The sequence below is a fragment of the Artemia sp. Qi Xiang Cuo genome, chromosome 3, assembly GCF_049724085.1.
Source record: "Artemia sp. Qi Xiang Cuo chromosome 3, ASM4972408v1, whole genome shotgun sequence".
NCBI classification, from domain to species: Eukaryota; Metazoa; Arthropoda; class Branchiopoda; order Anostraca; family Artemiidae; genus Artemia; species Artemia sp. Qi Xiang Cuo.
The window spans coordinates 14,122,032-14,132,465 of record NC_142796.1 but is presented as its reverse complement, the minus strand read 5'-3'; the positions used below and the strand labels follow the sequence as shown (position 1 = coordinate 14,132,465).

General features: G+C 35.3%; 1 protein-coding gene across 1 annotated transcript in view; it reads left to right on the top strand.

Moving 5' to 3' along the window:
- The first annotated feature begins 614 nt into the window (after positions 1–614).
- Sas-4 (spindle assembly abnormal 4) overlaps positions 615–10,434 on the top strand; it is a 117,143-nt gene continuing 107,323 nt past the window's right edge. The window contains exons 1-2 of the mRNA XM_089085901.1: positions 615–672; positions 9,777–9,982. Of these exons, the coding sequence (XP_088942027.1) occupies positions 9,811–9,982 (172 nt within the window). The 5' untranslated portion in view covers positions 615–672; positions 9,777–9,810. The remainder of the gene's footprint in view (positions 673–9,776; positions 9,983–10,434) is intronic.

Here is a 10,434-nt window from a genome sequence, read left to right as displayed (position 1 = left end):
AGTTTAGACCTGGAGAGTTTTCATAGATCCTATGGTATACTCGGGATTAATATTTGGAATGAAAATGGAGCAAGGCTTCGAAGAGTCTTATGTTATTGTAGGAGCCACTTAAATCCTTCATGTCTAGATCCGTCTTCTTAGGGGATGGGCATTTCACTTCTTTAGTTATATTTGGGAGTATTTTTGCGATTTCGTTCAGAAGACAATTACCAGATAAACTTCTATGCCTTGAAACAAATTGAGAATAAATATGTATATTACAACGATTATTTTTCTTATGCAAAGCAAAAAAAGGAATAATTCGTGCTTGATAATACCATTATCATATGTTGAGTTGAAGCGAAAAGCTACAATTTCCGGAATTTATTTTAAATATGAATAATTAAAAATCATTTGGGTGGAGTTTTAATAAAAAAAATCAAGAACCATATTTATGGTATTCATTTTTAGTAGACATTCTACTTGAAAATCAATCGATTTTATTTCCCCTCAAGTTTCAGATTATTTTATAGATGATCTTGTGAATCTTCAAGCTAATCTTCAAGCGTCATCTTCAAGCTAAATATCTTTTTAAAAGATTTCGGTATCTCAATAACGGCGCAAAATTTCAATTCAAAAAAACGGAATGTAAAAGAATTAACTTACAGTTTAGAAGGTTCCTGAAAACAACAGGTGAGTTACCATCGAAACAAAATTTAAGTGGGCTAGTCTGTGTTGTCCAGATCTTCAAGGGTGGAACAATCTAATTTGAGAAAGATTTAGAGCTGGGCATCTTCAGGAGGAGACAAAAGGGACACACAGGCTATTTAGATTGCATATTTTCATGGTTTGATTTACCTCACTCCTATGGTCTCATATAGCTTAGGCTATGTAAAGAAACTAACCAGAAACTTTAACTTACAATTGCCTGCAGGATAAGATGGTGATGATTTGTAGAATATGAAGCTACTACAGGCTACTCTTAGGTAGGCCTAGGCTACTGTAATAAGTATTTACCACTCCTCTCCTGACCTGTATTAAAGGACACAACAAATAACAGTAGAATTCTAGTTTAGCTACTTTTTGCTGTCTTGGAAATTGGTTAGTTATTTTTGGAATAGGTATTTTATATGAATTATGAAAGAGCATAGGCTACTCTTGAACAACTTATTTATAAACTAGTGATGTTTTTTAACCACTTTTCAATAGCTTAACTAGGCTAGTGTTGATAACTTTTTTGTGTGGTTGCTAAAATGAAAGGGCATCCTGAAGTGCATGGTATCACAAGTCTGGTATGCTATTCACTTGGCTGGTTTTACTCATAGGTAACTTATGATTAAGGATTTTTATAAGTAAAACAAATAGACTATTTTTAGTGATGCCAGCTCTAGGATGAGACACTGTTATGTACAGTAACAACAATAGGAAAGGACTTTTTCCAGCATCCCATAGGCTAGACCTCAACCAACTTCTTCCTGGGTAAATATATACCAAATCATATTATTGAGTAACAACTAAAGTGGCAACTGTTTACTCAATATTGGCAACTGTTTGGCAACTGTTGGAATCATTTGGCAACTGTTACTCAATATTTGGTAACTGTAACTTCTATAATTCAGGAATTATGAAACAAATTTGAGCTACCACCAAGACAATCCAATCAGCCTTTTAGGTGTTTTATGACCCTGTAGATTTTAAATTTCTAGATTTTGTAAAATGTCAAATCATTTTTTTTTGCATTTTAAACAGAAGTGGGCTGTGGATGGCCAAAGTAAGTGTAGGTATTCCTTGGTTTTACTGTATAGAGAGTAGTATATGCATTTGAAAGTAGGGTTAGTTTTATACTTTTTTTTTGCTATTGTCTGAATTTTCACTTTTTTACTTTATTGTTTGTGAGGAACTATTTGGGGATGGGGTAAAAAAAAGAGTTTAGATGCAGAAGTCAAGCTCAATGGTTAAAGACTATGTGTCCAGAATTCCTCTGGATTTTTTTGTCACCAATCTAAACTTAGCTGAGTGTCCTGCTTTCAAACAGTTTGTGGTAACAAACTGTAAGTAAGGAGCAACCCAGCTCAATGGTAACTGAAACTCTAAAAAACAGAATTTTGATATTAATAGATACATCAAAAGAATCAGATTTTAATTCTGATTTCAAATATATATATAAGTTTCATCAAGTTTAATCTTACCTATCAAAAGTTATGTGCCAGAGAAAATTTGGCTGATTTTTGAAAAAAGGGGGAAAGACCCCCCCTAAAAGTTATAGAACCTTAATGAAAATCACACCATCATATTCAGCGTATCAGAAAACCCTATTGTAGAGGTTTCAAGCTCCTATCTACAAAAATGTGGAATTTTCCATTTTTTGCCTGAAGAATCACAAATGCATGTTTATTTATTTATTTTTTATTTCTTTTCCCCAGGGGTGATCATATCAACCCAGTGGTTCTAGAATATCGTGGGAGGGATCATTTGAACGGAAATTAATAGTTCTAGTGCCATTTTTAAGTGACCAAAAAAAAGGAGGGCAACTAGACCCCCTCCAACGCTCATTTTTTTCCCAAAGTCACCCAATCAAAATTTTGAGATAGCCATTTTGTTCAGCATGTTCGAAAATATTAAAAGTATGTCTTTCAGGATGACTTAATCCCTCAAAGCCCCCAGGGGAAGGGCTCAAAGTTATGAACTTTACCCAATGTTAACATATAGTATTGGTTATTGGGAAGTATACAGACATTTCAGGGGGAATTTTTTCTGGTAGTGGGGGGGGGTGGGTCGGGGTTATATGGGAGGATCTTTTCATGAAGGAAGTTTTCATGGGGGAAGTTGCCCTCCAATCACTTTCGACTATTAAAAAGGGCACTAGCCCTTTGAATTTCCCATTGAATGAGCCTTTCTTGAAGTTTCTACAACAATGCCTTCTATAAAAACCTTATATGCCCCCAGGGCATAACTTAAAACCCTTGCCCCAAGGGTTGTAGGGGAGTGTTCTCCTCAAAAACATATTTTCTATCTAGAAATCAACTATGCTGAACAAAATGTCTATCTCAATCTGTTGATTTGATGTGTTTGGAGGAATGATGGGTGCAGGGGAGGGGCTTGTTGCCCTCCAATCACTTTCGACTATTAACACGGGTACTAGCCCTTTGAATTTCCAATCGAATGAGCCTTTTTTGAAGTTTCTATGACAACGCCTTCTATAAAAACCTTATATGCCCCCAGGGCATAACTTAAAACCTTTGCCCCAAGGGTTGTGGGGAAGTGTCCTCCTCAAAAAGATTTTTTCTATCTGGAAATTAACTATGCTGAACAAAATGGCTATCTCAAAATTTTGATTGGATGTGTTTGGGGGACTGTGGGGCATGGGGGGGGGGGGCTAGGTGCTCGCCCATCAATTGTGTCTATTAAAATGAGAACTAGCCCAGGGAATGTCCAATCGAATGTGCCTTTTTTGAAGTTTCTACGACACAGACTTCTATAAATACCTTATATGCCCCCATGGCATAACTTAAAACCCTTGCCCCAAGGGTTGTGAGGGAGTGTCCTCCTTAAAAAGATATTTTCTATCTGGAAATCAACTATGCTGAACAAAATGGCTATCTCAAAATTTTGATTGGATGTGTTTGGGGGAATTACGTGCGTGGGGGGGGGCTAGGGGCCCTCCAATCACTTTTGACTCTTAAAAAGGGCAATAGCCCTTTGAATTTCCAATAGAATGAGCCAGTTTTGAAGTTTCTATGCCAACGCCTTCTATAAAAAACCTTATATGCCCCCAGGGCATAACTGAAAACTCTTGCCCTGAGGGTTGTGGGGGAGTGTCCTCCTGAAAAACATATTTTCTATGTGGAAATCAACTATGCTGAACAAAAAGGCTATCTCAAAATTTTGACTGGATGTATTTTGGAGAATGATGGGTGTGGGGGGGGGGGGCGAGGTTCCTTCTAATCAATTTAAAATATTAAAAATGGCACTAGTCACAGCTGTTTCCAATTGAATGAGCCCTTTTCGAAGTCTCTACAACAACTCCTTCAATTCAAAGTGCCCGGGTGGAGAAAAAACACATTGTGCCCACATTGTTCTTTACTTAGGCAGCGCTAGCGCGCTGCCTATGATTCTTTAAGAATAACTGCTGCAATACAAAGGTCATTTAATTGAAACAGGAAGCTTTTTTGAAAAAAAAACCTTAGTGCACAAAAAAACTTAGTGTAGTAAGTGAGGGGCAGAGGGTACAATAACACTCAGATATGGAATAATTATTGTTTCTTCAAAATTGAATGTTGGTCCTTACTTTCAGTTGAATTAATCTCTAACTTTGATTCTTTTTCAAATCCTGTCAGGAAAACCCTCTTCTCCCTCAGTGAAAAATTTCACCCAGAGAATTCTTCCCCACAAAAAATTCCTCCTGTAAAATCTTCTTCCATGGAAATGTCTGTGGGTGTAGACTAAAGTCGTAAGCCCAAAATATATGTGGGAATCAAGAGGGACTAGAACACAATCCCTCAAAACTCATTCTATATTTATCTAAAGACCCAATGAGGGTTAGAAAATTAGGCCATTGAAATGTACTCTTTGAGACACCTAACCCCCTACAGTACCTAAAAAGTGATTCACTACCCATTCTCCATAATTGATAAAATGCCCTTATAAATCATTATGTTATAGGTGTAAACCAGATCAGTTTAGGTAAATAAAGGATTAAAACAAATGCCAGAAACATTTTTCTCTAATAATACAGGAGATGTTGCCCTGTAATAATCTTATTCAGGCTTTGTCTAAATGAAGAGAGACTTGAGATTAAATCCTACACTCTCCTTGCAGATATACCCATATTTATCTGAATGCTCATGTAGAGCTAGATAATTTAGCTATTGAAATGTGCTCTTTCAGGCATTTGGTACCCCACCCCACCTCACCATTCTTCCCACCATCCATTCTTCATAATAGCTTATGCACAATTATATGTCTCTCCACACAATTTCATAAAAAATCAAGTAAATCAACTTAGTTAAGACAAGGATTAAGATAATAAATGCCTACATTTACCATTTATCTTGTATGTTCTAGACTATATGACTTTTCAGGAATAAATGCCCCACATTACAGTATTACTTCTCTACAACTGAGAATCTCAATACATATTTTTATCCTAATAAATTTATCTCCTATCTTATTATTGTCAGTCAATGGTATGTTCAGTCCTCTTTTTGGGAAAATTACAGTTTTGTGCTTAAAAATGGCAGAAAAGATTACTTTCTCATTGCAAACATCTTTTTCATCACTGATAAAGGTTACTGGAAAATCCAGTTTCTGTTCAAAAGGGTCCTCTTCCAATCTTCAAGGACCAATAGTCTGATACAATTACCCCTGGGAAAAAAAGAAAATAACAAATGAATAAATTTGCACAAACAGCTAATTCTTTCTATAGATTAATCGTTTTTAAAGTTCCTTTTTTTAGAGGTTCTAAACGTTTCTAACGCCTTATTTACAAGTTGTTACTAAGAACTGTTTGATGTATAATAATCCTTGGTACTTGTCAATTAGCTGGAACCCACGTGATATATTGTATAGGGAAGATGCTTAAGAAACTATTCGAACCGGCTTCTTTCAATAGAGGATTGGATTGCAAACTGTTGTTTGTATTTGCGTTTACAATATTTAAACTTTTTTTTTGGAGGGGGGGGGGGGGGTTTAGGGGGAAAAATGTACCTAAGTTAGGTTGGTTTATGTCCTTAATATATACTATGCTTTATCCCTCCCCCCACCCCCTTAGTGTGCGAATATATAGCCCAAATTTGTTTCTAAACTAGTATATTCCATCCTATTTTGTTTTATTTCATTAGTATTAACCAAACTTGACTTCTTACGTGGGTCCCAGCTAATTGACAAGTACCTAATCCTTATAGAACGTGCACCTAGAGTTCTTATACCAACCTAAACTACCTTCAAGTGGAAGAGTAAGTTGGGTGCTGAACTATCTTACTTATGAAATATTTCCTCTTCAGGATTGTAGGAACTGAATTTTTTGTCATTGTGCTTTATAGTGAGTAATACTAATTCATAGTTTCAACACGCAGAATTCCCTTCTGAGGTGGTCCAGAATGACATGCCATCTACTGGTCAAATGCAATTTGTTATGTTTTGGCAGGGTGGTATTTGGTGCGGTTTGTCAAAGTATTTTGTATTTTAAATACTCTCCCAGAAATATATATGAAATACAAGGAAAGTATTTAAATACGTATTTCAAATACATGTATTTGAATACTGTCCCATCATTGAATATGAATATGGATAGGATGTGGTACATTATATGCACTTAAATACATATTTCAAATACTCTAGCAAAAAGGTATTGAAATACAAGGAAGGTATTTAAACACTTATTTCAAATACATGTATTTAAATACTGTCCCGTCACTGAATATGGATTATGTATATGGTGTGGTACCTTATTCACAAATCCCACAAACACCTCCAAAAATAAAAATTTTACTAAATCTGAAAAGCAATCTATCAATTTTCTACCAAAATTTGCCAAGGTTTTGCATATTCTTTGAGAAGAAAACTGGGAACATGGTTTAGTCTGTTGTTTTAGACCAGGGATTGGTGAAATTGAAAAAAGAAAGAAATTTTCTCTACTTAGTTTGTGAAAAAAGTGTATCAGCACATGTATTTTCTTATGGTAGTATATGTAGCATGCGTCCAAAAATCGATACTGTTTGGTCCAGTAGTTAAGGAGTACATACACATACAGATTATCAAACAGTTCATGGTAACGAACTGTAAGTAAGGAGCGACCCGGCTCAATGGTAACCGAAACTCTAAGAAAAGGAATTTTTATACCAATAGATACATCAAAAGAATCAGATTTTAATTCTGATTTCAAATATATAAGTTTCATCAAGTTTAGTCTTACCCATCAAAAGTTACCCGCCAGAGAAACTTTGGCTGATTTTCGAAAAAAGGGGGAAAGACTCCCTAAAAGCTATAGAATCTTAATGAAAATCACACCATCATATTCAGCGTATCAGAAGACCCTACTGTAGAGGTTTCAGGCTCCTATCTACAAAAATGTGGAATTATCCATTTTTGCCAGAAGAAAGATCACAGATGCGTGTTTATTTGTTTTTTTTTTTTTTTTTTGTTTTTTTTTTCCCAGGGGTGATCGTATCGACTCAGTGGTCCTAGAATATTGTGGGAGGGCTCATTGGAACGGAAATTAAAAGTTCTAGTCCCCTTTTTAAGTGACCAAAAAAAATGGAGGGCAACTAGGCCCCCTCCAACACTCATTTTTTTCCCAAAGTCACCCGATCAAAATTTTGAGATAGCCATTTTGTTCAGCATGGTTGAAAATATTATAAATATGTCTTTTAGGATGACTTAATCCCTCAAAGCCCCCAGGGGGAGGGCTCAAAGTTATGAACTTTACCAAATGTTAACATATAGTATAACATATAGTCACCTGATTAAGATTTTGAGATAACCATTTTGTTCAGCATGGTCGAAAATATGATAAAAATGTCTTTTAGGATGCCTTAATCCCCCAAAGTCCTCGGGGGGAGGGCTGAAAGTCATGAACTTTACTCAATGTTAACATATAGTATTGGTTATTGGGAAGTATACAGACGTTTTCAGGGGGGATTTTTTCTGGTAGGGGGGGGGAGGGGTGGGTCGGGGGTTATATGGGAGGATCTTTCCATGAAGGAAGTTTTCATGGGGAAAGGGACATTGCTCTGAAGGGGGCGCTGGATTTCCCAGCATTATTTAAGAAAAAGGTCAGAAATTAAATAAAAAAAAACAAAAACAAACAAGTTTTTCAACTGATCAACTGATTGTGATTAAGGGGTAGTTTTTAAAGAATTGGAAAAAAATTCGAACTTTAGCTTAAAGAGCAGGGTATTGACTAGGGGGCGAACCCACTAATATAAGTGTTAAAAACTTATGAATATAGAAGTTCGTTACGTAAGTTAATTCGTAATTTACGTATATTTATTACTAATAAAAAGGTTCGTAAATAAAATTAAACAAGCTTCGAGAAAGCCATTTAACCAAATAAAAGTAAAATTAATATGCAAGTTTTGTTTTAATTATTCATGTACGGTGAGCCAAAATCAAAACCTGAATTAATTAAAAAACGTTCAAAATTAAATAAAAAAAAAAGTTTTTTTTTTAACTGAAAGTAAGAAACGACTTTCAAACTTACAAAGAACAGAAATTATTCCGTATATGAAAGGGGCTGTCCCCGCCGCAACGCCGCGCGCTTTACGCTAAAGTTTGACTTTGTCACAACACTATTTTTTTAAAAAAAAAAAAAACTTTAGCGTAAAGAGCGAGGCGTTGAGGAGGGGGCAGCCCCCTTCATATACGGAATAATTTCTGTTCGTTTTAAGTTTTAACGTCGTTCCTTACTTTCAGTTAAAAAAACTTGTTTTTTTTTATTTAGTTACATATATAAAGACATACACATAAGGGTCATGTTTAGGACTAGCAGCTGTGTTGGCCTCAGGCGGCTTGGTGCTGTGGTGAGTTGTTAGTAGTAGTAGTAGTAGTATCAGCACATGTATTTTCTTATAGTATTATATGTAGCATGTGTCAAAAAATCCATACTGTTTGGTCCAGTAGTTAAGGAGTACATACACACGCAGATAAATACATATATAAAAACATACACATAAGGGCCATTATTCAGGATTAACGTTCGAGGGAGGGGGTTAGTAAAAAAAATTATAAAACGTAAGAAAATCTGTTTACATGTACTTTATTTTTACTTTTGCACAAGTTGGAAAAAATTTTAGAAGGTGGGATCGAAATCGGATAACCACCTCTCCTTCCTGGATACAGCTCGGAAACGTACCCAACTTTACTCCACTTCTAACATGCATAAGGAAGCAGGTTCATACACAAACATTAATACTGGAAACCATTATTTACATATCAACTACATGCTGCAAAGGAAATATCTCTTTTTAAACTGTAATTTTGTTTGTGAAAATATAATCAGATCTTTTTATTAGATGTTTTTGTTCTTCCGTCTTGCTTTAGTTGTTAATGGAAAGGAAGTGTGGTTAAAAAAAAATATTTTTAGAACTGCAAGTCTTGAATATCCAGTGAGTCACAAAGTTGGTTAGTAAGATAGGCTATTTAAATTAAATATCTACTGAGAAAAGCGAGCTATTTGAAAATTGACCTCCCTTTGGTTGTTCTGATTCAGTTATTTTAGTAAACTGGCATTGGAAATAGGGTCTTAGTTATGCTTTTACAAGGTTATCAAAACTCCACTCATCTGATGAGGTTGATGAATTAAACAGTACAGAAAACAGCAAAGTTTGTGGGTTGTTTTAAGTCAGGTTGTTTGAAGTAGTATGTAATTGGCTTAACGACGCTTCTTGATTAGTGAGATTCCTGTGTCTACCCTGCAGTGCTTTACTACAGCTGGGTGCGATATCTGGGTCCTGTATTACCAAGCTAAGTTCAAACCCACTGCGCCAACACAGAACTTGTTGGTTGTTTTAAAACTATTAGTGTTGTAGTTTGAATTTGGTGCTAAAAACAACTAATTAGGAACACTTTACTAGCAGCCAAGGATTTGCTTCCCAAGCACAACAAATTTTTATTTTCTTGTTGATATTGGTCAGGGAGCTTTCTGCCAGTCGTGATTATGTGATGGATAGCTTGTCAGGTTCGCTAGCCAACTTGCCCTTATAACTAAAAAGACAAAACTTAATTCTAGTCTTTTAACTCTGGAACCATGTATCAAAATACAAAAGCTCCTACATAATTTCCAAATATCTTGTTTTCAGTAGTTAAAGCAACAGTGACTGTTTCACAACATAAATGAATGACTCCATTGCTGTGTCTGATGTCAGCTACCCCTCCCCTTCTTCTAAAGATCTGCTCAAACAGCTGCAAGCGCTGAAAAACTGGCAGCAGCAAGCTCTAGACCAGCTATTATCGTCACAAAAGAAGGAAAGAGAGGTACTTAGTGCCAGTCTATCTACAATAACAGGTAAACATTTTCATGTAGGGTAAATAATTGATTTTGATGTGTACTTAAACAAAAAAAAGGAATTTTTTCAACTGAAAGTAAGGAGCAACATTAAAAATTAAAACGAACAGAAGTTGTTACATATATGAGGGGATTGTTCCTTCCTCAGTCCCTCGCTTTTTACGCTACAGTTGGACTTTTTGTTCCAATCATTTGAGAATGACTCACGAAACACAAGGGCTGTTTAATTGGAATTAATTAGAAAAACTTTTTCCACAAAATAAGTTTTTCAAAAAAAGTAAAGAACTCTATTAAACCAAAAATGAATGAAAATAGAATCAAATAATCTACCAAGCATACAAATAACACAAATCAGTATCAATAAATAAATGAAACCCAAAACAAACAGAAATTAAAATAAATAACAGAGTCAAACTCAAAACGAGCAGAAATTATTATGAGTAGGGTTTTAA